Source organism: Micromys minutus (genome assembly GCF_963924665.1).
Source record: "Micromys minutus genome assembly, chromosome: 2".
Taxonomy (NCBI): Eukaryota; Metazoa; Chordata; class Mammalia; order Rodentia; family Muridae; genus Micromys; species Micromys minutus.
In genome coordinates this window covers 76210671-76236312 of record NC_137971.1, presented here as the reverse complement: position 1 = coordinate 76236312, position 25642 = coordinate 76210671, and the positions used below count along the sequence as shown (strand labels likewise).

The 25642-nt window shown below is 39.8% G+C and overlaps 1 protein-coding gene across 1 annotated transcript in view; it reads left to right on the top strand.

The window, feature by feature from the left end:
* LOC308417668 (uncharacterized protein) overlaps positions 1-22514 on the top strand; it is a gene marked incomplete at both ends in the record, with an annotated part of 69872 nt that extends 47358 nt beyond the window's left edge. Inside the window, 10 exons of the mRNA XM_080913007.1 lie at positions 491-647; positions 6561-6631; positions 7597-7684; positions 7969-8081; positions 9765-9894; positions 12731-12922; positions 13598-13812; positions 15960-16188; positions 22014-22059; positions 22459-22514. Coding sequence (XP_080769133.1) covers positions 491-647; positions 6561-6631; positions 7597-7684; positions 7969-8081; positions 9765-9894; positions 12731-12922; positions 13598-13812; positions 15960-16188; positions 22014-22059; positions 22459-22514 — 1297 coding nt within the window. The remainder of the gene's footprint in view (positions 1-490; positions 648-6560; positions 6632-7596; positions 7685-7968; positions 8082-9764; positions 9895-12730; positions 12923-13597; positions 13813-15959; positions 16189-22013; positions 22060-22458) is intronic.
* Between the last annotated feature and the right edge of the window lie 3128 nt (positions 22515-25642).

Sequence of the window (25642 nt, the reverse complement as noted above, 5' to 3'; positions counted from 1 at the left end):
TGAAAGCTTCAGAAGGGGCTCTCTCACACTGTAAATCATTTGAAGAATACACATGTAATATTATATAAAAATAAAATTTTATTTCTAGTCAACTCCATGCAAGTTTGCAAGCAATACCTTTTAGGAATTAACTTTACATTACCTGATTTTATTAGGGAATTGTGTATACAATTATGTCAAATTATATACAGACAATCATTTTCAATTTGTCAAATCATTGATTAATTTCAAGGTGGTTTTTCCAAAAGAGCTACAGAGTTTCTCTTAACAGAAACTTACCAATCAAGGGTACTTTTCTTCAGTATTGGCCTCCAAGTAGGAAATCTAGAAACCAATCAGGTGAGAGACTGCAAGCATGGCATCAAGAGAAAGTATCAAGCCACAGAAATCTGATGAGGATAGGCCGGGGTATCGACTTGTTAGGATAATGAAGTGATGGACACTTTGTTCTTTAAAAAATGAATTTTAAGATAAGCATGTTTAACCTCAGAGTTGCATTAATAGAAAAAGAGGAGCCAGGAGAAGGTGCAAGGGTGAAGATGCAGTTACCAGGAAAAATCGAGCTCTATCCTGACGACGCTGAAAGGCAGCGCTATGACCTGGCTCTGTGGGTCCTGCACCTGAAAGCAAGACAGACTTTGAAGCAGGTAAACCAGCTGGATCTTAGCAATTATCCTTAATGTGTGTGACTTTACTTCCTTGACAGAGATACTCATGGTATCTCTGATTAATATGCATTAATGTGTGTCTATCACTGGACATTATAACCTGCATGACTAATGTTCTGTGTGTGTGGTCTGTTGTTTTACAGAATGTTATTTTGGGGTCTGGATGGATGGCTCAGTGGTTAAGAGCGTGCTGTTCTTCCAAAGGACCCAAGTTCAGTTCCCAGCTCACATTGGCCACTTCACAACCATCTTTAACTCCAGCTCCAGGGCACATAATACCCTGTTCTTGTCCCCAGGGACCCCTTCATATGCATGGCATACAACACACAATAATTTTAATTGAAATCTAAGGAAATGTCACCTTACCCTAAAATGAAATCATGACATTCACAGCGAAATAGCTACTGTAAATCTTGGAGAGATGGATGAGGAGTTTAATCACTGCACTGTCGTAAATGGCAATTGGGGCATCTTTATGCCAAAATGCAGCCTCGTTGGCTTTACAATGACAAATGTACTCTGTGCGTCATAAAGCAATTCACCTCACAGTAGTATCTGTGCTGTGTGAAGGAACTGCTTCTGCTCTGTGACAAGGCCACCTGTGTTCTGCACAGTTAGAATGTGCCTCATTTGTGTGGAGTAAAGGTCCCTGAGCATCAATCACCTACCTTCTTTGGATAACATTGTTTAAGTTCTGCATTTACTTAAGCTTTTAGGATTTCTGCCACCAATAATATGGGATTAAACCTTCATGAATTATGAAGAAGAAAAGGAAGAGGAGAAGGAGAAGGAGGACAATGACAAAACTGACTGGCAACTTCTAGGGAGCCAAATGGCAAATTTTTAATCGCATTGGGGGGAAAATGTTAAATGCACAAAAGAAAACCAGAACACAGAACACATGGGTCGTTTCCAGATGACAAATGTGATATTATGTGAATGGGCACATTTAGAAAGCAAATTACATACATGGTGCAAAGTGTAGAGAATTTTTTATTTCCTTTTTTATTTGTATTTGTACATTTTTGCTTGTCTGTATGTATATATACTACATACATGACTGGTGCCACAGAGGCCAGAGGAGGGTATTGAATTCTATTACCACTACAGATGGTTGTTAGCCACTTGGGGGTGTTGGGAACCAAACCGAGGTCCTCTGGAAAAGCAACGAGCGGTCTTGACCACTGAGCTATCTCTCCAGTCATCTGTGGGCATATGTGACTCCTGTGGGGATGATAGAGACATGTCTTCCCATTGAACAGACTGCTTGAATAGTAACATTCACGATAGGCTCACCCAAAGCAAAGGACTGACTGATTCTCACAGGAGCTGACTTCCCATGATTGCAAACCCCTGGCCCCCAGTGATGCGTTTCCTAGCTGGTCACAGCGATTCCACTCCCTCCACATGTTGGTGTGGCAGGGCACTTCCTACTTTGCTGCTGCAGCTGTTTTGGAAGGGGACACGTGCAGCCAGCAGATACCATATTTTCAACTCGTTAATTCCTTTAGAGAGAAAGAATCGCTATTAAACAGAGTTTCTGAAAACAGCAGTACCGGGCCCACGTTCCGTACATGCTCTGCAGTGACGACTCTCTTGTCCCAGAGTCTCAGGCTCTCACACAGAAAGGCCACCAAGTCTCTCAGGAAATGCAGTTGGGCAGAGGTGGCTCGGTGGTTAAGAGTAGTTGCTGTTCTTACAAAAGACCCAGGTTCAACTCCCAGCACCCACATGGTGGTTCACAACTATCTCCAACTCCAGTTCCAGGAGCTCCAGTGCCCTCTTCTGGCCTCCCTGGGCACCAGGCACAGATGTACATGCAGGAAAAAAACCACCTATACCTTATTTATTTGCTTTTGTTTTGCCATTGTAAATACTTGAGGTCAGACCTTTTCCTTCCATTTCAGACCTAGTGTAAAAACATAGAAATAGATCATATATATTATGTAGCAAAGAATAAAAAGAAAAGTTTTCTTGTTCCTGTCACTGCCTTTGCAGAGAGTTATGTAATAGGTACAATGGCCGCGGTGTGCGGTTTATGGAAACCATTGAAGGGCGAATTCAGGGTCTCTCAGCATAGTCACAGTTTCAGAATATTTTCATGATCTTAAAGAAAAACTTCAAATTCCTTACCTGTCACCCTCCTCCTAGGTCTTCCATCTTTCCCAGCCTCCCACCACTCTAAATGTATATATTTATATATATTTACATATTTAAACATATATATAACTTCCCCCATTTTTCCCCTTCGTGTACACAATTTTTTAATAACTAAAACACAGAAATAGGTGAACTGAATCACAGGCCCTAGCGTTCCCAGCTCTCAGCTTTACCCTCAGCCAAGGAAACAAAAAGCCAGAGAATGGAGAAACGATGGGGGAACCCATGAGCAAACACACTCAACAGAAAGGTACCACGCTGCCTCAGGTGGACAGAGGAATGTGTCTCTGCGTCCTGCTCCAAGTAACACCTCAGAATGATTGATATTCCCAAGCACTCCGACATGGCAAGCCGTTCTCATACATGCCTGGTGTAGAAGTATCAGGAAAGAATAAATATATATATATATATATATACACACACATACATTTATATATGTGTATCTGCTAGCCAATTAACATTGCATTGCTTGCAAGTGCAGCAATCACCTGAACGGCCAAGTAATTCAAACAGTAACAAACAGAATCTGGAATCAAACATTAGTTAACAATAACAATAATAATAATAATAATAATCCAACAGATCATTAGAACAGAGAAACCACATGCCATGGTTCATGTAAACACGTGTGTTCAAACAAGTCTTTGTATCAGAAGCCCATTTCCTGCAAAAACTACACTGATTCATTACTGGGTTAAGTAAACTGTCGTTCTCACCAGTATTAAAGGTTAGGATAATTTCTGTACATGTAAAATTATTGCTTTTTTTGAAAAATATATTTAGCATGCTCGTCTTATCCATTTCCTGCCTTTACAAAATTTCACAATAAAAATAATAGTAAAGCTTTTGCAAAAAAATTTCACAGAACATTTTTATTCAAGGCAGCAGTAATGTTTTTGTTGTTAAAGTTTTATTTATGTTATGTATGAATACATCGTTGCTCTGAGGGCATCAGATCCCAGATGGTTGTGAGGCACCATGTGGTTGCTGGGATTTGAACTCAAGGCCTCTGGAAGAGCAACCAGTGCTCTTAACCACTGAGCCATCTCTCCAGCCCTGTAAAACCATATGTGCAAACATCTGGAACTTGCAGAAGTATCGCCATCACACACAGTGTCACAGCAATGGGAAAGGGACTGGCTGCTACCTGAGGAATACAGTTGTGACTGCGCACGCCGCATGGGTTCAGAGCCTCTGCTAGGGCCTTCACCCCAGCGCAGAAACGTGAACTTGTGTGACTAAGGAGGAGGTATATAAAGCCATCCTCGCCCTCAGGCCTGGCTCCCCCACTCTGTGAACAACTTCCCCCATGTTTGTAGATGTTCCTATAAATACGCAGGCCTTCTTGCTGAGCTTCTATTGATAACATGGTGTTTTCAAGCACATCACCGCTGTACCAAAACTGCATTTGTCCCTGTTGTCAAATAGTTCTCTATTGTGTGGCTGTCCCACACACCCATTCATCAGAGTGGCCTCTGTGTCGCTGCTGCTTCTTGCCTTTATTAGTGATGCTGAGGTGATTTTGTGGACATGTTTTTTTTTTTTTTTATTTCTTTGCCATTGGGTTTTATCCTTGGGGTTGAATGCCCTGAATTTACTCTCTTTGCTTTTAATCATGTGTCCTCTCTTTCCAGACTTTATTCATCTGTTTTCATTTATTCAGAAGTAGCCCACGATTTACTATTTCATGGCGGTTTTTCTGACTCTCTTTACCTTGCAACTGCAGAACAACGAAGTTGTTAATTTTGTGTGCTTTCTTCCTTTGGTTGTTTCGTTTTGTTTTATGTCTTACTCTTGTCAAAGTATAAATTTGCCCAAAGGGGAAATCATGTTTGATAAAGATGTCACTTTTGTTTTAAAACACTGAAAATGTTTTTGCTAAACAGTTGGTAGAGCCTGGGGGTGGAGCTTAGTGGGTGCTCGCCCAGTGTGGGAGGCCAGAGACTCTATCCTCAGGGCTGGGGGTGGAGCTTAGTGGGTGCTCGCCCAGTGTGGGAGGCCGGAGACTCTATCCTCAGGGCTGGGGGTGGAGCTTAGTGGGTGCTCGCCCAGTGTGGGAGGCCGGAGACTCTATCCTCAGGGCTGGGGGTGGAGCTTAGTGGGTGCTCGCCTAGCGTGGGAGGCCAGAGACTCTATCCTCAGGGCTGAAAAGACAAAACAAAACAAAATGAGCAGAAAACCAGCTGTTAGGATAAAATTAAGTACTGCATACAATACTTATCATTTCAGACATTGAAATCAGAAGAGTTTTAATCTAAATATGTATTAAGAACTTAAATATAAAACTTCATCTACTGCAATTGTTTACCAAATGCTCTTTTTTTTTCACAATGAGATCTGCCTTCCTTTATAGTGGAGGCTGCCTTGGAATTTAGATTGTGGTTCCATCAGCGGAGAGGCTCTCATCAAAGCTTTGCTGATGTACCATGTCCTATGTCTGACCCCTAGTAACCACCATCCGTTCATCAGTGTTGGCCGACACAGAGCATTTGCTGTGGACGAAGAGAACCTTTGTTCACAGTTAAGGCCAACACCTCTGACACTCACCTCATCTGCACACTACCTGGCTCCAGAGCTGCCGTTTGTCCTGTTCTGTTTTCATTATCTGCTAAGAGAACGTCCGATGGAGGATAGTATGAGAAGAAACCAGTACAATTACTAATGTTTCGTGACTTACTGCGAGTGTGTCTAGGACCTCCATTTTGAAGCTATCTTCACTATCTTGAAAGAGATTCCATGCACCTGGTGTGGAAGGCTTCTGTGAACATGCCACCTGCCTAAAGGGTAGGACCATATGAGGCCAGCATCAGGTGCTGATGCCAACAGCAGACATTATCCATGGCTCCCTATGTCTTTGAAATTTTTCTAACTACTTTACTTGTAGCTTCTAATTTAACATAAAGGCCGGCATTAGAAGTTGTAATTACCTCTCTTTTACTGACGAGCTAGCAAGGCATAGAAAACTAATTTGCTCAAGGCCAGTAGCTATTAGCAAGTAGAGCTGGACCTTGGACAAGGCTTTGTGGCATCTCACTTAGAAGCTGCTTCCCACCGTTTCCTTTAGCATCCAGATCTCCCTTAGAGCATCCTATTGCTTTGTGATCATTACTTGCATAGCTATGGTTATTCATCTGTGTAAACCATTAAAATTATACTAGCGGCAGTACTTGGAGCATGTAAATTTTCACCATTATAGAATTTCCTCCCCCCTCCCCTTACCAATTTGGTCAATTTGAGTATCTCAGAAAGTATGGTTTGAAAACCAGGATAGCATTTTCAGTCATAAGACAGATCAGTGACTCAGATAATAGTGTTTTAGATTTGGTAGGGATAAGATCCCCTTGCAACAATTCAGTTAACTGCACAGTGATAGCACCGAAGTTCCCCTCTGCATGCACACAAGAGGATGCTGCTGTGTACTAATAAGATTTTATCAGGAAGGGACAGGGGAGATGATGACTCAGCAGTTAAGAGGAGCTGGGTTCCATTCCTGCATCCACATAGGGCAGCTCACAGTGCCTGTAACTCTAGCTCCAGGGAATCCTATGGCAACTCTGGCTTCTACAGACACCCTCATACATGAGGTGCATCTACACACACTAAAGCACGCATACATACATACATACATACATACATACATACATACACAGAAAGTAATTTGAGCATGAAAACATGATAGGAAGATTTGTACTAAAATATTGGTAAAATTTTGGTTTTGATTCTTTGTTTTAGTTGCAAGAGGCACGGGATCGACAAAGAGAAGTTGTCCAGAGCTGGCAGAGGATGCAGGACCACTTGGAGAAGTATAATTTGAAGGGGCACAAAAATAACCTGAGGGTCTTCAAAGGGAATCATCAGTGTAGTGCGTAAATCACATCAGTTAGAATAAGTACAGGTCTGAGACGACCAGAGGCATTTCAGCTTTATGTTCACTGGTCTGGGGACACGGCTCAGAAGAGTGGTTAAGTCATGCTCTGTATGCCCACAGTCCTGGGTTCAAATCTCCCAATCTGCCTGATATTAGTTCATTTTATCCACAATTATCACATACCCTATAAAGCACAACTAGAAAACATAAATGCCATCTACCTTTCTTATTTTTTTTTTTAAGAATTTAAGTTGTCTGGCGAGGCTGCGGAGAAAGAGGAACACTTCTCCACTGTTGGTGGGGTTGCAAACTAATACAACCACTCTGGAAATCAGTCTGGCGATACCTCAGAAAATTGGATATAGTACTACCTGAAGACCCAGCTATTCCACTTCTGGGCGTATACCCCAGAGACACTTTAATACACAACAAAGATATATGCACCACAATGTTCATAGCAGCTCTATTTATAATAGCCAGAAGCTGGAAAGAACTCAGATGTCCTTCAGAAGATGAATGGATACAAAAATTGTGGTACATTTACACAATGGAATACTACTCAGCCACCAGAAACAATGACCTAACCAAATTCTTAAGAAAATGGCTGCATCTAGAGAATATCATCCTGAGTGAGATAACCCAGTCACAAAAGAACAGACATAATATGCAGTCACTGATATTGGGATGCTAACCCCAGAGGCTTGCACTCCCCCAGAAACAACTCACAATCTGTATGAAGTCCAAGAAATAAAGAAAACAAATATATATATATATATATATATATATATATATATATATATATATTTACAAAACAAGAAAAAAAAGAATTTAAGTTGTCATTGCGCAATGTTGTAAAAAAAAATTCATCTGCAACAATAATTGTTTTATAAAATGTTTTAGGCTTCAGGCTGGATGTTCTGAGGCAGAAGCTATGGTACAAGAGCAAGGAGAGAAAACTGCAGAGCTGCAGAAGCTGTACGCAGGCTTGGTGAGTGTGCTCTCTGCTCACCCTGGTCTCGGGTTCCCTTTCCCTAATAAGAATGTCACTGGAGACTTGAAAATTCCCACTGAGAAGAATGCATTCCCACCAACGACACCATTTCCAGCTGTTACTGGAACCCCTCTTTGCTTTAAAGGAGATTTGACCAAATTCATAATCTGATGGTTTTGTTAACCTGCCTTAATGCATATTATTCTTGATAAGAAATAAATATTAAAAAGAAAAATTTATATCAAGGTTTTAAAAGTAATTTTATGATTTATTTTTCAAAGACTAGAGTCAAAGAGGAACGGCTAAAGAAACTCAACAAAATCACGCTATCTCTGAAGGATTCTCTGGATCAAACCAAGAATAAAAATGAAGAATTAGAGAGGGAACTCACTGAGTATGATTTTAATATTTCACATCTCTTCAGTCACAGGCTTTTTCAATTGTATTGATTGTATTAATACCTAAATATTAATTCATTTTATAACTGTCTTAACAACAAAACTTACTGTGTTTTAAAATTCACTTCAGAAACTCACAACTCAATCTGAAAATTTGATTGCCAAAATGTATTTGCTCTCTAAAGATCCTGAAAACATTAATGACTCTGGCTGGACAGTCTCTTCCTCCTTCCTTCCTTCCTTCCTTCCTTCCTTCCTTCCTTCCTTCCTTCCTTTCCTTTTTTCTTTCTTTCCTTCCTTTTTTCTTTCTTTCCTTCTTCCTTTCTTCCTTCCTTCCCTTCCTTCTTTCTTCTTTCTTTCATTTCCTTCCTTCCATTTTTCTTTCTTAGTCAAGATTTCCTAAATTGTTTTGATATTTCCCCTCCCCCTTCCCCCAGACTCAACCTCCCCTTTTCTACCCACTCAGCTTCACATCCTTTTTTCATCCATGGACTCTAATTTGTGTTGCCCTAAATTCCTCAGTGTACCGCCTCTCGCTGGCGCATGGTTGACTTGCAGGGTCCACACTCGAAGAAAACTGACTCTTACAGCCCAGTAGATTGTGAATGGCTCTTCGGCTAGGGGTGCAGCTTCATGTCTTCCTCCCCTTGCCCTTCTGAGATGGGGGCTGGCTTAGACTTGCACAGGGCTTACACATGCTGTCACAGTCACTGTCACTATACGTGCAGTGTCCTCTTGCGAGGCCACTTTTTGTCGCAGTCATTCACGTTCTCTGGCCCTTTCATTGTCTCTGTCCCCTGAGCCTCGGGAAGAAGGGTGAGGACAGTTTGTCTTCATTTTCTTCTTCTGGTAGCATCCTTCATTCCACATTCAAGCATTCTCCTGGCTAAAACAGTTTCCAAACTTTACGTTTTATTTTCATTCTGGTTTCCTTTTTTCAATTATGGTATCATGCAGATGTATTCCTTTTCCATGGGTGGCACCCATTTATGGGGTATACATGTTGCTAAACTTGTGTGTATATATATATATATATATATATATATATATATATATATATATATATATATATATATATATATATATATATATATGTGTGTGTGTGTGTGTGTGTGTGTGTGTGTGTGTGTGTGTGTGTGTATGTATAGAAATTTGTATATGTGTATATATAGACACATACAACTAAAATATAGTCACCCCTGTTATCTGCAGAAGTTTGGCTTTAGGACCCTCCACAAATACCAAAATCTACGAATAGTCCACTCTCATATGTAAAGTGGTCTATATTTGTACACAGTTCATACATATTCACATTTTTCTTCTTTACCTAATTACGGATCTCTGGGTTATTCCTAATTGTTAGTAATTAGTTAGTGCTTCCTAATATAATACTAAGGTAGATGTTAACAGTTAAAACAATTGTATATATGATTATAATGTTTATTCATTATCTTCCATAAACACCATAAAGTTTTTCTTCATATTATTTACCTACAATTATAATTTTATTAGAATGCTTTCAATAATTGAAGTTGAAACAAATGAGAGATCATAATGTGTAGGTTTATTTTAAAAGAAATAATGTATGTAAAAACATGATAGAGAATACAATCCATTTGAAAAATTGTTAACCATTTACTCTTTAAAAACCTTTCCGTTCTGACTGTACACTTTTACAGAATAAAAAAACACTTAGAAGTAATGAGAAGGAAACTGAATGACCATGAAAGTGGAGAGTTTGGTTGCCATGAAGAGTTAAAAACTAAAGAACTTGGAGTGAATGTTTCAGTGGACATGTTAAAAAATGAGGTAACTTTGGTTTGTTTGGAGACCCTTGAATGTTCACAGTTGGTGTCAGGGAAATATTAGTTATTTGTCTATTGAACTCAAAATGGTACGCAAAGCCAAGCAGTACAACCATCGCCAGCCACTAAGTCTTGAATAGCATCCATTTTATTCGGTAGCTGTTTTGGGGATATAACTAACATACCTATTAGTCCAGTTGCTTAATAGATGCAGGTCAGAAGCGTTAGTCATGCTTGCAAGTGCTCTGCAAGCAGCACCTCAGCTGGGGATGGCTCTCACCATCCTATAAAGGAGCCACTCATCCCTCTTCCGGATTAGCCTAGGGAAGCACCGGCCAACCGTGTTCCCATCACCTTGCCTATCATGTACATGTCACACCGGAGATCACAGGTCTGTGATCTAGGGTCTTCTTCCTTTTGCGTTGCATTGTGTTTTCAGTGTTCACAGCTGATGTAACCTTATGCCAATCAAAGAGATGAGCCGTGATGAAAAACAGGCAGGATAGTCCATCAATATTCATAGAGAGGAGAGGAACAGATAAAAGTCCACGTGACCCAAGTCAATCTTCAGGCTAGTGACATGACCTTTAAGTTTACACTGAGAAAGAACTGGGTCAGAGGGCAAAAGTGCATCAGTCTTAGGAAAGGTGTTTCTGTTTTTGTCCAGCCAGGTGTTTGTTATTGCTGTTGTTGCTAGGGGCAACTGTTCTGGTTCCTATAAGATAATCACTCCTGTTCCAGGATGAAACCTCACCATGGTGGGTAGCTGCCTCCGGCTTGTAAGGCTATTCTGGTCTTAGAATAAAAGTGGCAACAGGTTTAAGGTAATGACTTAAAAGACACTTTGTGGTTAAGAAGTTAGTGCAGTTCTTGTCATACAGATCCTTCACTTGCTTAGTTAGAGTCACACCAAGGTATTTTATATTGTTTGTGACTGTTGTGAAGGGTATCTTTTCCCTAATTTCTTTTTCATCATGTTTGTCCTTTGAGTAGAGGAAGGCTACTGATTTGTTTGAGTTAATTTTATATCCAGCCACTTTGCTGAAGTTGTTTATCAGCTGTAAAAGTTCTCTGGTGGAATTTTTGGGGTCATTTAAGTATACTATCATGTCATCTGCAAATAGTGATATTTTTACTTCTTCCTTTCCGATTTGTATCTTTTGATTTCCTTTTGCTGTCTAATTGCTCCAGCCAGGACTTACAGTAAGTACTATGTTGGTGGAGTTGTAAGCTGGTACAACCACTCTGGAAATCAGTCTGGCACTTGGTTCCTCAGAAAATTGGACATAGTCCTACCTGAAGACCCAGTTATTCCACTTCTGGGCATATACCCCAGAGATGCTCCAACATACACTAAGGACACATGCACCACAATGTTCAGCAGCCCTATTTATAATAGCCAGAAGCTGGAAAGAACCCAGATGTCCTTCAGTAGATGAATGGATACAAAAATTGTGGTATATTTACACAATGGAGTACTACTCAGCTATTAGAAACAATGACTTTATGAAATTCCTAGGAAAATGGATGCATCTAGAGAATATCATCCTGAGTGAGGTAACCCAGTCACAAAAGAGCAGATATAATATGCAGTCACTGACAATTGGATACTAGCTCCAGAAAGCTCTAAATACTCCCAGAAACAACTCACAGGCCATATGAAGCTCAAGAATAACAAAGGCCAAATAGTGAAAGACTCAGTCCTTCTTAGGAAAAAAAATGAGTGTATAGCACCCTCTCAGAGTGTGATACACCTAGACCTTAAATTATTAATAATCCAAGAGCTAATAAGATAGCCTTGTGGCAATTTTTGATATTCAAAAATCATTATGTTTAATCTATACACACCAAGAATACTCTGACTGTTTCCATGTTACATTCTGTTCTACATGTACTTTATGCTTATGGTAACTAGTAAGATTTCAATGCATACTATCAAACCTCTAAAAGAATTAAGTACTGACAAAAATATATTCATATAATGTTATGCCAAAATGCTTTTAAAAATCTATACATGTATCTCTCTTTTTTAAATAAAGTTGTAAGGAGAAAAAAAAGAAATGCTTTCTTTTGTAAGTTGCTTTGGTCATGGTATCTCTTCACCGCAATAAAAAAACTACTAAGACAGACATCCAGGAACATTCCCAATTCAGAAAAAGATATCCAATTTTAGACTTCACATTTGTCAGATTAATTAAAGTATTATTTCCAGACTCTTGTTCTGGGAGTCTGGTGGTAGTGGAGTGGTTTGGTTTGGTTTTGGTTTTTGATTATTTGGTTTTTGAAACAGGGTTTCTCTGTTTAGTCCTGCCTGTTCTATAATTTGTTCTGTAGACCAGGCTGGCCACAAACTCAGAGCTCTGCCTGCTTCTGCCTCCTAAGTGCTGGAATTAAAAGTGTGTGCCAGCGCTGGAGCATGCCTTTAATCCTAGACTGTGGAGGCAGAGGCGGGTGGACCTTTAAGACACATACACACACACACACACACACAGAGAGAGAGAGAGAGAGAGAGAGAGAGAGAGAGAGAGAACATCAAGTTGACTAGGTAGGAAGGTGAGGGTGGATCTGGGAGGAGCTGGAGAGGGGAATATATATCCTCAAAATACACTGTATAAAATTCTCAAAGAATTAATAAAAATATTACTTTAGGTATGTTTTTGTGATTCTCTGTGGCTTTCATTCTTTGATTTTGTACAAAGTTCAACAGATTACATTCCAAGTCTTTGCTAGTGATTATAATGTATTGCAACTGAATTTATGCCAAAATTTGCTATTGTTTGTCTGTAGACTTTTCCCAGCCTAAATTTTTTTTACCAGGCTATGTGACTTTATTCATATAGATCCATGAATTGAAAGAAAAATGGGGAACTATAACCTCCAAATATCTACCTCTGAATATACAATTTAAATACATTGAGCAGGAGTTGTTATCAATAAAAATGGCCCAGAAGCAATACAGGAAGCTGCAGGAGGATCAGAAGACTCTGCACAGGGAGGCACTAGACCTGCAGTGCCAGCTGCGAGAGAACATGGTAGGTCACCTTGAGGAGAGAAAAGAGGGGACACCATCATATAAAAGACAGGCAGCACTTTTACAGGACAACAGATCTGTTACAACCTAAGCTATTTTTACTGAATTGTATGTGTGTGTCCTCTGTGAGTCTTATAACGGCTGGTGCTGGAAATTTCTAGAAGGCGAGTGACATCTGTTTATCCCTTAATTTACTTCTGTTTCCATCATTAAAATACAATTAATCTTTCAGAATAATTATTTCCAGCTTTTTAGGCAATTTAAAACAACACCCCTTGGAGGGAAAGAGAAACTGAAATACAACACGCTTTCACCATGCTTCTGAATTATTCTTACGTTATATATATATATATGGGGGGGGGGTGGAAATTTCAGTTAGCTCTGTTCTGTGAACTGTCTGATTGCATAAGAGCAACTGTGAGAATAATATAGACTTCTGGCTCAGAAGATGAGGAGGCCACCGAATTCACGCTCCAGTCCAACCAAAATGAGGTCCAATATCATTTTATGATCTGGATTTAATGGGGTTGGTATTAAAAGTTTAAACTCTTGCATCTTATTTAACATATTTAAAATTGCTCTGGGAATCAATTACTCAAAACTAAAGCAAGTGCATTAAGTATTTTGAGTGTTGTGTATAATTATTTTAAAAGTATATCCTTTTAATTTTCCATAGGCAAAACTAGAAGATAAAAAGCATGCTCTGGCATTAAGGGACAGTAATAATGACTCAGTAATGAGTCAAATGGAACTCAGGATTACAAACCTTGAGTCCAAGCTCAAGAAACTGGAAGCTGAGGAAGAGTCCAATGTGAGAAAGGTGGAGAAATACCAGCAGCTCTGTGTCAGAGAACGGGAGCTCAGCAAGATGCTGTCCCACAAGCTCAACAAGTAAGTCAGTCACCATTACTGTGCCATTGTCACCAAACGGATTCGGAAGATTAAGTAGGATGTGTAAGCAAACTGCAAATCATATCTGGAAAATAATGCAGGAAACTGACATGGCCCACCCTACCTGGGCATGGGGGTCCCTAGGATGTGGTTCCTCAGAGACCAGGTGGGTAAGGATTCGGGGTGACAAACAGAAACAGACACAGAGGCAGTTGGAATCTGAGTGCATTTTGAAGCTTTCAAACAGGGGTTTTATGCCAGAGAAACAGGTATTACAACTCTAGAAGATGTGTCCAGTGAAGCAGTTACAAAGAATAATTATCATAATCATGTGGCACAAATACAAAATCATTCAGATATTATAATTTCTAAAAAGTAAGTTCAAAGACTCAGTTACGAATGGAACAGATAACATCATTATCACTTAACAGAATCAAGCACAGAAATCACTTGTAGTTAATGGCAAACTTCCAAGAGCGAGGTCATAGGATCTTCAGGGACACTTGGTTATGATCTCTAGGTCCTGAACAAGTTAATAAACTTCTATGAGTAATCTTTATCTAACACCTAGCTCCTGTCTTATTAAAAATCCTCAAGGTACAATTTAAAACTATACTTAATTCTTTTCTATAACCAATGCTTTCTTCACCAATATGCCATAGCCCACCTCAACTACATACGCATAGCCAACCATACAAGATCATTTATTGTTGGGAGGGTTTTCATCAAAATATAACTTTGTAATTATGTAAATAATTATGAAGCCACGGGCTAGATCTCTTGGGGAAAAAAGGCAGGGCCAGTGACCCCATCTCAAGGGGTGGCTTCTTATCCAATTTTCTCACTTAAAATCTCAGCCCAGGCTATCAGGAACATCTCATAAATATTGAAAAGGAATAGAAGATGAGGCAGACAGACTGCCATGTGAACTATGGCTCAATAGTTTTCTCCAGCCAGAGAGTTCCACAGCTGGTTCCAGGAGACCTCCTCCCTTTGGAGTCTGTGCCTCAGTCTGTGGAACTTGTCACACAGAATCTACTGGGGTTGGTGTAGCAGGAAATGAGCCTACATTTGCAGTGAGGCTGCCAAACATCTATTCCCCTTTTTAATTTTTCGTTTTCTGTGCTGTTTTCTCCTAAGGATACACTGATCTCTCAGCTAATTAAGACAGTTACGTTGTCATAAAACTATGTGCATTCTCTAGTTGGAAACATTAACAATTTAAGTACTTTCTTAGAAACATACCCAAAGGGACCCACTGTAATAATACTACCCCTCTGGTCACACTCTGCTCCTGGGGAAATAACTGCCTGTCATGGTGTCTACTGAGTTTCTGGTGTCAGCATTAGAACTTCCTATAGACAAGCTTTACAGTTGTGTACATCAAGACAGACCTGAGACCTAGAGGAAGGTTAACCCAATGATGAACAAACTTCCATTCACAATATAATAAACACAATAATAATAATAATAAACATAATGCCTGGGCCAGTGTCAGGGTGTATGCATGGAAATAGCAAGGCCTACTTTGGAGATGACAACAGAAGACAACCTCTCCGGGAACTGCTCATTTTGTTTTTAGATCCTCAGAAGAACTGTACCAAATACTTGATTTGTCCCAAGTTATGGAGGGATTGTAGATAGTGAAAGCAAAAACTTGAAAATCTGCTCGTTCAATAGTCTTTTAAACCCAAGCTGCTTTACTGAATAAACTATTTCTAGCTGGTTTGTGAGTTTTGCTTTTTTAAGTATACATTTTGTACATTCGTATATATTTAATTGTATACATTTGTCATGGATTACAACAGGATATTTTGTTGTGGTTCCCTAGGTTCAATGATTGTTATATTCAAGAATGTAAGCATAGCACCATCTCATAGTTTTGTCCCTTAAAACCGGTTATTTCTACTGGAACGATCAGTTTTATGTGGGGCACTTCTAGAAGCCACCCATCCTTGACAGGCATCCTCTCTCTCCGACTCTGAATTACTAGTTAGTTTGAAAATAGATGTAATTCTTCACAATAAATTTAAACCAATGCATATTCAGCATTAAGACATTAGTAAGGGGAATTATGAAATACTTTCTAAAGAGCAGCTCATTTAGGGAACAGGGGCATAAGTATTTACTGTTTGCAATCTTCACAGAGCTAATAGCAAACTAAGCAAAGTCAGAACAGACATATTGCTGGTGACAGAATGGAACAGAGCTGTACAGAACACTCTTACTACAAGGCCTGTCCTCAAAAGCCCTGGTGTCACCAAGCATAGTACTTATGTAATCCGCAACCCTAACTTCACTGCAAGCAGAAACCCAGAGTCTGCCAGATCCAGCCCTCAGCCTTCCCCTGAGCTTATGCGGAGGAGTCTACTCAAGGTAAGGCATATTCTCTTCTGTTCTTTGCATTCCAACTCTGGTACCTGATAGTAAGATTAATTCTTTTCATTCGGTGAGATACTGAACTGTTTAGTTGACTTATGCACGGTAAGTAAAGGTTATAATAGTCAGATCTCTACAAAGAAACTTTTTAATGTGTCTGAGGGCTTTGTCTATATGTATGTACATACAATATGTTCATGTCTGATGTCCATGGAGGCCGGAGGCCAGAAGAAGGTGTCAGATCCCCTAGCTCTGGAATTACAGGTGTTTGTAAAACACCCTGTGGTTGCTAGGAATAGAACTCAGCAAGGGTAGCAAGTGGTCTTAACTGCTGAACCATCTTTCTAGCCCCTAGAAAAAAATTAAGTTTAAGTTTTTATATATATATATATATATATATATATATATATATATATATATATATACATATATATGATATATATATGATAAACACATACACACATATATACATATACACATACAAATATGCATACATATGCACATAACATTTTCTTTATACACCCATCTGCTGACTGGCTATCCATGCTGACTCCATAATTTGGCTATGTGGATAGTGCTGTGACAAACCTGGAGATGCAGAACTGCTGCTGTATACTAACTTAGAGATGAATCACATGGTGTTGGTTCCGTGGTGTCTAAAGTAATCTATTATACAATCCCAATGTTTGTATATGATCTGTTTGTATATGACATGAAAGTAGAGGTTAAATGAGTGGGGGGGAAGATGATGGAAGATAGGAGAGGGACCATGCTAAATGTGTGCTGTATACTTGGACAAAAATTTTAAAAAATAAATTAAGCAGGTCAAATATGATGATGTAAGAGTCATACTTTGAGACCTTTGGGAGAGAAATTATGGGAACAATGACTTCTGAGCAGGATCCAAACGACTCAGAAAAAAATAGCAAAAGTGGACAATGGCCTACATAATTCAAAAGCTCAGGCCTCAGAACTTAGCTCAGAGGTGGAGTGCTTTCCTAGCATCATAGGAAAAGACAGAAATCTTACACTGACGGACAGGTCATAGGGGGAAAACATTGTCAGTTATTCTCCTAACAAGTGGTTGATACTTGCATACATAAATAACTAAACAAAACACAGTCAAAAGGGCAAATAAACCAGTGAATAAAGGGTGTGAGCAGATACTTTCAAGCAAACATGCAGAAATGGCTAATTGACATGTGGGACATGTTCAATATTTTCAGCAATCAGCAAAATGAAAATTAGAACTACAATGAGAACCCATTCAGATACACTCACCAAAACAAGTAATGGTGGGGATGTGAAACATAGGAATCCTTAAAACCACATTGGGATTGTGTATGTATACATACATGTATTTACATAGGTATAGAAAGAGAAGAGAGATTTCCAGTGTTGCTGTTTTTCCTCAAATACTGGGTTTTAAAGAAGTTCTCTTAAGGCTTTCCACCTTACCTTCCCTGAGATAAAAGCAATGGCCAGTCTTTGAACAGAACTGCCATCAAATATCATATATTTCATCAGAATATTCCTTAAAGCTGCGTGCACTCACCATGTGCTTTGGAGATGCACACTGGCTAGCACTTGCTCAACTCAACACATCTGGGTAAAGGAACCTGAGGAAATGCCAGCATCTGATGGCCTGAAAGCAAGTTTATGGGCATCTTCTTAATGATTAATGTGGGAGGTCCCAGCCCATTGTGAGCAGTGCCACCCCTGGGCATAGACCTTAAGAGTATAACAAAGTGAGCAGAGCAAGCCATGGGGAGCAAGCCAGTCAGCATGGCTTCTGCTTCAGTTCCTGCCTTGGGTCCCTGTTCAATGATAGACTGTGTCACTGAAGTGTAAGATTAACTAAGACTTTTCCTCCCCAAGTTGTTTTTGGCCATGGTGTTTGTCACTGCAGCAGAAAGCAAAGTAAGACAAAAATGTAAGAGGACAAATTTAATGCAACCATGTCATCTCATTCATAAAAATTTTAAGTAGTTCCCAAAATGGCAAGCTAAACCTATGGTAGAATATATTTTTAAAAAAGTAAATTCAACTATGGTTGTTCCTATTCCATTATTTGACTGTATTTGACAATTTTGTGACTAGGAGGAAAAGTCACCAGATGTTATTTTGAACAAAATGTGAACAGATTTTAAAACTAGTTTTCACTGTGTTTATTTATCAATAAAATGTCTGTCCTGCCAGTGTGCATTGTCTTATAGCTTTGATGCTGATTTCATAATCTTCTTAGAACAAAGAAGGTAGCTCAAGCCCATGAGAAATACTTTTCTTTTCACTAGTCTTCATACCTAACAATACAATAGCTGTGCACATCTAAGTTTTCTAAGGCACCAGTGTAACAAATAGATTAAAGAACAAATTAAACAAGTGTTTAAATATGGGAGATTATAAAACCTTAGCCAACTGGCATTTTTTATCATTTGTTAGCTTATTTGCATATTTTTGGGTCATGAAATTAGACTTTTGCGCACAGAGCAGAGACTACGGGACTGAAGGAATGTCTCAGTGGATGAAGTGCTGCACAGACAAGACAAGCTGGGTTTGGATCCCTAGCACTCACGCAAGAAGCCGGGTATGCAGCACATAGCTGCAGTCACAGTGCTGGGGGAGGGGCTGAGGAATCCCTGGAGTTCACTGGCCAGCCAGTCTAGCCAGTCATTGAAACCAGATCTAGAGAGAGACCTTTGTCTCGGAAATATACTGGAAAATCAGGAGGAGGATACCCGAGATCAGCTTCTAACTTCCACACCCACAGAGAAGTTCACTTGCACACTTACATATACGCACACATGCATTCACCACACACATTCTTTTAAGGTTTATTTATTTTATATATGAGTGCTCTATCTGCATGTACACCTGCATGCCAGAAGAGAACATCAGATCCCATTGCAGATGGTTGTGAGCCACCATGTGGTTGCTAGGAATTGAACTCAAGACCTCTGAAAGAGCAGTCAGTGCTCTTAATTGTCCCACTAGACACATTTTTTAAAAACCAAATAGACAGTTCCAGAGACTGCCTTCTGGCCTCCACATGCACACTTGTACACACATAACTATATACACATGAACACACACACACACAAGAGAAAACAAAAACTGAATGTCTCGGGCTGGAGAGATGGCTCAGTGGTTAAGAGCTCTGACTGCTCTTCCAGAGGACCTGAGTTCAATTCCCAGCAACCACATGGTGGCTCACAACCATCTGTAATGGGATCTGATGCCCTCTTCTGTGTGTCTGAAGACAGCTACAGTGTACTCACATAAAATAAATAAATAAATCTTAAAAAAAAAAAAAAACTGAATGTCTCTGTAAATTGTTGTGCATACCAAAAACGTTAAAATGTCTTCAATAGTTCATACCAGAAAAATCAGGTTCTATGTTATTCTTCAAGGGTAAGGTGAATAAGTGTGCAAATGTGTACAATACAGAGGAAAGTTTGGAAGGTGGGGCTATTCTACTTTCACTTAGGGAAGGGTTAATTCAGTATTTCTAGCTAAGGTGAAGTATAAAAACCCTGTCCTAATAACTGCAATGTGTAGATGGTTTCCTTGTGGAGTGTTAGTTTGCCAAGTCATGCTAGACTTGAGAGAGCTCTAGTACACACTCTTTCATTGATTTTCAAAGACATATCTGCATGGTCGCTACTGAATGGCTAGGAATGGTTTCCACACTGAATGATTTGGTTGGCTGGTCTGTTTTCCGTTTGGGAGTTTTATCCTAACACAACATTTTTATTGATTCTCTGGGACTTTTACATCACGCACCCAGTTCCCACTCACTTCCCAGTCCTTCCGTGCCTGCATCCCCACCACTGTGACCTCCCCGCACCAGAAAAATGAAAAAGTCTATCTGTACTGTCTCTATACTCCCTGGAACACGTTCAAACTCTCAGTGGCCTTCCCTTTAAATAGAACTGATTGATTTTTTCCCTTCCTGCACCCCCATCCCCTACCTCTATCTCCCACCCCCATTGGCACACCCACCCCCTACCATCTCACTCCCACCCCATTCCTACACTTCAGCATCTCCGTCACACTTTTTAAGAGTTTCCTTCAGTGGCTTCCTGTCTAAGCTGTTACTTTGGGGGCAGGCAGTTAGGGTAGAGGTAGGGTTGTCACTAAAGCCTTCCATGTTCCTCTGTCTCAACTGCATCTACAGTCATCCATATCACAGCAGAAGTAGCCTCTTTGCTCTTCACCATCAGGGAGACTATGGCTCACAGGCCTCCACACGGTTTCTGGTAACAGCACAGAGAGGACCATGGACCCAGACACGGCCCTTAGTGGCAGCATGGGCCTAGACAGTACCATGGCCTATGGTGGCAAGGCAGACAGACCATTCAGATCAAAATGGCCCCCGGCGGTGACACGGCCCACAGACATCAACATGTGTTCAGGCTGCAGGACAAACCATGGCCTTCAGTAGTAACAACAGCCATGGACATCAACACAGCCACTGGCACCCGAATGGCAGCTTTTGCCTCTCATGCAGCCCTTTGGTTTGCTTTCTTGACATGGGTACTTGCTATATAGATTGCCCAGGTTTGCTGCAAACTCTCTATGTAGCCAGACTGATCTTGAACTTATGATCTTCCTACCTCCACCTCCCAAGTGCTACGGTTACAGGTGTGTGCCAATGTACCCAGTTTGTTAATTCATTTTAGTAAAATCTCCTTTTCTTCAAGTATTTAGTTGTTCCATTTATAAGACTCACTAATGCTGCTGTTAACAGAAATGTCATAGAAAAAAATAATAGAAAATCTATCAGTCAGAAAAGTCTTCACATCAAAAATGTATAGATATTACAAACCAGTCCCTTATTATCATCACAAAGTTTTTACTGTGTGAAGGGAACTATGTTAGACCCTTTGGGGACATTAATAAGAAAACAACTTTTATCCAAAGGTTTAAGTGATTAACAATTTAAATGGGGTGATACAATGCAAAGTGTAGCATTCCATATATTCTGTAATTAAATAGCTAACTATGGGGCTGGAGAGATGGCTCAATGGTTAAGAGCACTGACTACTCTTCCAGAGGTCCTGAGTTCAATTCCCAGCAACCACATGGTGGCTCACAACTATCTGTAATATGATCTGATGCCCTATTCTGATGTGTCTGAGGACAGCGACAGTGTGCTTATATACAAAATAAATAAATATTTAAATAGTGTACTGGCTGGTTTTGTGTCAACTTGACATAAGCTGGAGTTAATCGCAGAGAAAGAAGCCTCAGATGGGGAAATGCCTCCATGAAATCCAACAGTAAGGCATTTTCTCAACTAGTGATCAAGGAGGGAGGGCCCAGTCCATTGTGGGTGGTGCCATCCCTGGGCTGGTAGACCTGGGTTCTATAAGAAAGCAGGCTGAGCAAGGCTGGGGAAACAAGCCAGTAAGTGACATCCCTCCATGGCCTCTGCATCAGCTCCTGCTTCCTGACCTGCTTGAGTTCCAGTCCTGACTTCCTCTGGTGATGAACAGCAATATGGAAGTGTAAGCTGAATAAACCCTTTCCTCCCCAACTTGCTTCTTGGTCATGATATTTTGTGCAGGAATAAAAACCCTGACTATGACAAATAGCTAACTATAATTAGTCAGAACGTTTCACTTAGTGGCAAGAGATGTGTAGTTGGGGCTTCATCTCCCCCGGGTAGTCCCACTTCGATCTCTTTCATAGATGTATATATTGTAAGAAGCGTCTACTTTAATCGGTCTTGAGGGGTCATAAAAGATATATTTTAAGTCATGTATCATTCCCACAATATCATTTGTTTGATTTTAACATTATAAAATCTAATATTTCAGAAGCAGCAAAAAATGGTAAAAGATATAACTGAAGAGGTAGATAAAGGTATGTTGCTGTAGATGATCCTACAACGTATTTTGATGTTAATTCCACTTCCCCAGGAAGTGCTGCCTAGTCATGAACTTAGGACTTCAACAAAACCTTCCCATTTTAATTAGCAAAATAAAGGTGAAAGCTGGTGATTGGGCAGGGGAAGGAGGTGGAGAGAGAGGGTCAGAGGTCAGGGGAGAACCAGGAGAGAGGCTTCAAGATGGATGTCGGGAAGGCTGAATTAGATCCAGGTGAGCTTAATTGCTATTCGGTGTGTGTATATATGAGCATTTAGTTTTGTACTGTAGTGATACATACATATTTGTCATTGATAAGGCTGTCTTTCTTACTAACTACTGTTGTTACCTGTGAAGTCCTGAAGTAAAGACTGTAATTCTTATTTTTTCTTTCTAGCTGCAGCTGAACTTGAGTCTTGGTCCTTGGGAGCTTATCCTTCAGGATCTAAGTAACATATCAAGATCTATTTTAGGAAAATAAGATGTACACAGATTATAATAAATGTTTTTCCAAACAAAGATATTTATTTAGTGACCTTTTATATAACATTTTAGCCATTTCCCATTAAATATACTATGTGATAACTTTTATTGAAGAAGCATGTTTTTGTATCATGACCCTTCAACCATATATGCATGATAAAAATCCTATCTTTGGGCTAGAGTGATGGCTCATTGGTCAAGAGCACTTGCTGCTCTTGCAGTGGTTGAGAGCTAAATACCAGCACTACATTAGGTGACTCATAGCCACCTATAACTCAAACTCCAGGGATTAACACCCACTTCTGGCCTCTGAGCATACCTGTATACACACAAATTAAATATTTTAATCCTATATTTTAAGCTGTTTCTTGGTATAAACTATCTTTCTGTATATTTTACAAATGAAAACATGCATTACCCAAATGCCTAAATTCCAGCTTTTCAAACAGCAACCAGCCACTCATCATTCGCTAGAATTAAAAATTAATTTGAAGGTGGCTTAATTTTCCTTTCCCAACATTCAGCAGTATAAATGCAGCTGCAGACAAGGACAGTGCTCTTGCATAGTGGCAGACTGCCCTCGGTCAGGGCTTTGATGTGCTTCAGTCATTATAGCACCATCAAACTTAATAGAATTTTGAACTTTGATGCTTTGAACTTTAAACACTGATTTATAGCCCTTCCCAAAGAGGAAAAAAAGAACTTACTGACAGAATCTCATCTCCAGAAATGTCTTAAAATTAGAATTGAAATACTGTCACTAAGCACCTTTCCCTGTGGCTTACTGCAACATAATCCCACCACATTGGGTACTACGGAATGCAATGTAGCGGAAGCACAGACGAGGGCTTCAAACTGCTCTTATGAATATGTTCAGGGACTTGAAGACAATAAACAGAACCTCGGGTAAAACTCACCAACACAGCTCAAGACATGAAAGACAGAGTCTCAGGCACCGAAGACAAGATAGTTCATGGATACTTCAGTCAAAGAAAATGCTAACTCTAAAAAGAAATACATAAATAAGGAGAGAGGAAGGAGAAGAAACCAGGTCAAAGTTCAGGAAATCTTTTCAGCAAAATTACTAAAGGAAATTTTTCCTAACCTAAAGAAGGAGGTTCAACCAGGTAAGGCAATGTATGCCTTTAATCCTAACAGCAGGGAGGGAAAGGCAGGCAGATCTTTGTGAGTTCAAGGCCAGCCTGATCTACAAAGCAAATTTCAGGCAGCCAGGGCTATTAAACAAAGAAATTCTGTCTGAGGGGTTGGGGAAAGTGGCTATCTATCAAGGTACAAGAAGCATAGAGAACATCAAATAGGTAGAACCAGGAAAAAAAATTCCATACTCCCTACAACACATAATAATCAAACACTACATGTATAGAACAAAAAAAAAATATTAAAAGCTACAAGGGTAAAAGACCAAGTAACAGATAAAAACAACCCTATTAGAATAACATCTGACTTCTCAGTGGAAACTTTAAAATCCAGAAGGGCCTGAACAGATGGGCTACAGACTCTTAGAGATAACAGATGCCCCCCGCCCCCACACACACACACAAAGTACTATATGCAGCAAAACTTTCAATCACAGTAAATGGAGAAAGAAAATTCCATGATTTTACCCAATTCCACTATTTTACCCAAACATAAAAAAATATATCTTCTCAGCAGCTCATGGAACGTTCTTCAAAATTGGCTACATACTTGGACATAAACCAAGTCTCAAGGGACACAAGAAATCTGAAGTAACACCATAAAACCTGACTACCACAGACTAAACAGCAATGGATATCAACAACAGAAACATCAGAAAGGTTGCAAACTCATGGAAACTGAACGACTCACTACTAAATGAGAAATGGGTCAAGAAAAGAATAAAAAATGTTTTATAGTTGAATGAAAACAAACACATATATACCCGAACCTATGGGTCACCAGGAAGGCGGTCGGTTCTAAGAGGCAAGTTCACAGCACTAAGTGCCTACATAATAGAAATGGAGAAACCTCACATTAGCAGTGTAATGGCACAGCTAAAAGCTCTAGAACAAAAAGAAATAACACCCAGAAAGAGTAGATGGGGAAAATAATCAAACTTAGGGCTGAAATCAATAAAATAAAAAAAATTCAAAGGATCAATGAAAGGTGCTTTGTTTATAGATCTGGTAGCAAAAAATAAAACCGATCTCTTCTTGCAATATGAACTGAACTTGCCTGATAGTTTAGAATGACTCCAATGAAAATCTGCCAGAATACAAAACAAGGGTCTCAAAATAACTCAACCATGACGCCAGGGTCTTCACATTCTATCTGGAGGCAATTTCAAGGACTCCATTTTCATCTGTAATAAAATGTTGAGTTTTATGGCAGAGACCTCCATAGATGTTACTCTGTTGTGTAGGGCCTGACATACGGCAAGTCGTGTATCTGTCCAGAAAAGGGTGCTCATGCTTTGGAGTTTAAAACTAAAGAGGCAAATTTGCAAAACATGATAAAAAATTTTATTTATGTAGCAGATATCATGAAGTATGCCACATTTGAACAGAAATTTTCCCAATTAGGGTATGTGGGTCAGTTTCCTGTACGGATGGTGTTATAAGCTAAGAATACAGGGGCTTTAATAAACAGGTGTAAAGGTATGTGCTGGCCTGACATGTGGCATGCTGAGATTCCAATGACTAGAGAGACTCCTCAGGGTACATCAAATTTCAGGGCAGTGGTTTTATCATTTAAAATTTTTAAGCAGCTGCGAAGCACTTAAAGAAATGTTCTAAGTCCTCAGTCATCAGGGAAATGCAAATCAAAATGACCCAGAGATTCCACCTCACACCAATCAGAATGCCTAAGGTCAAATGCTCAGGTGAATGTTGGCAAGGATGTGGAGAAAGAGGAACACTCTGCCGTTGCTGGTGGGATTGCAAACTAGTACAATCAATCTGGAAATCAATCTGGAGGTTCCTCAGAAAATTGGAAATAGATCTGAGCTATACCACTCTTGGGCATAGACCCAGAAGATGCCCCATCATGCCACAGGGGCACATGTTCCACTACATTCATAGCAGCCTTGTTTGTGATAACCAGAAGATGGAAACAACCCA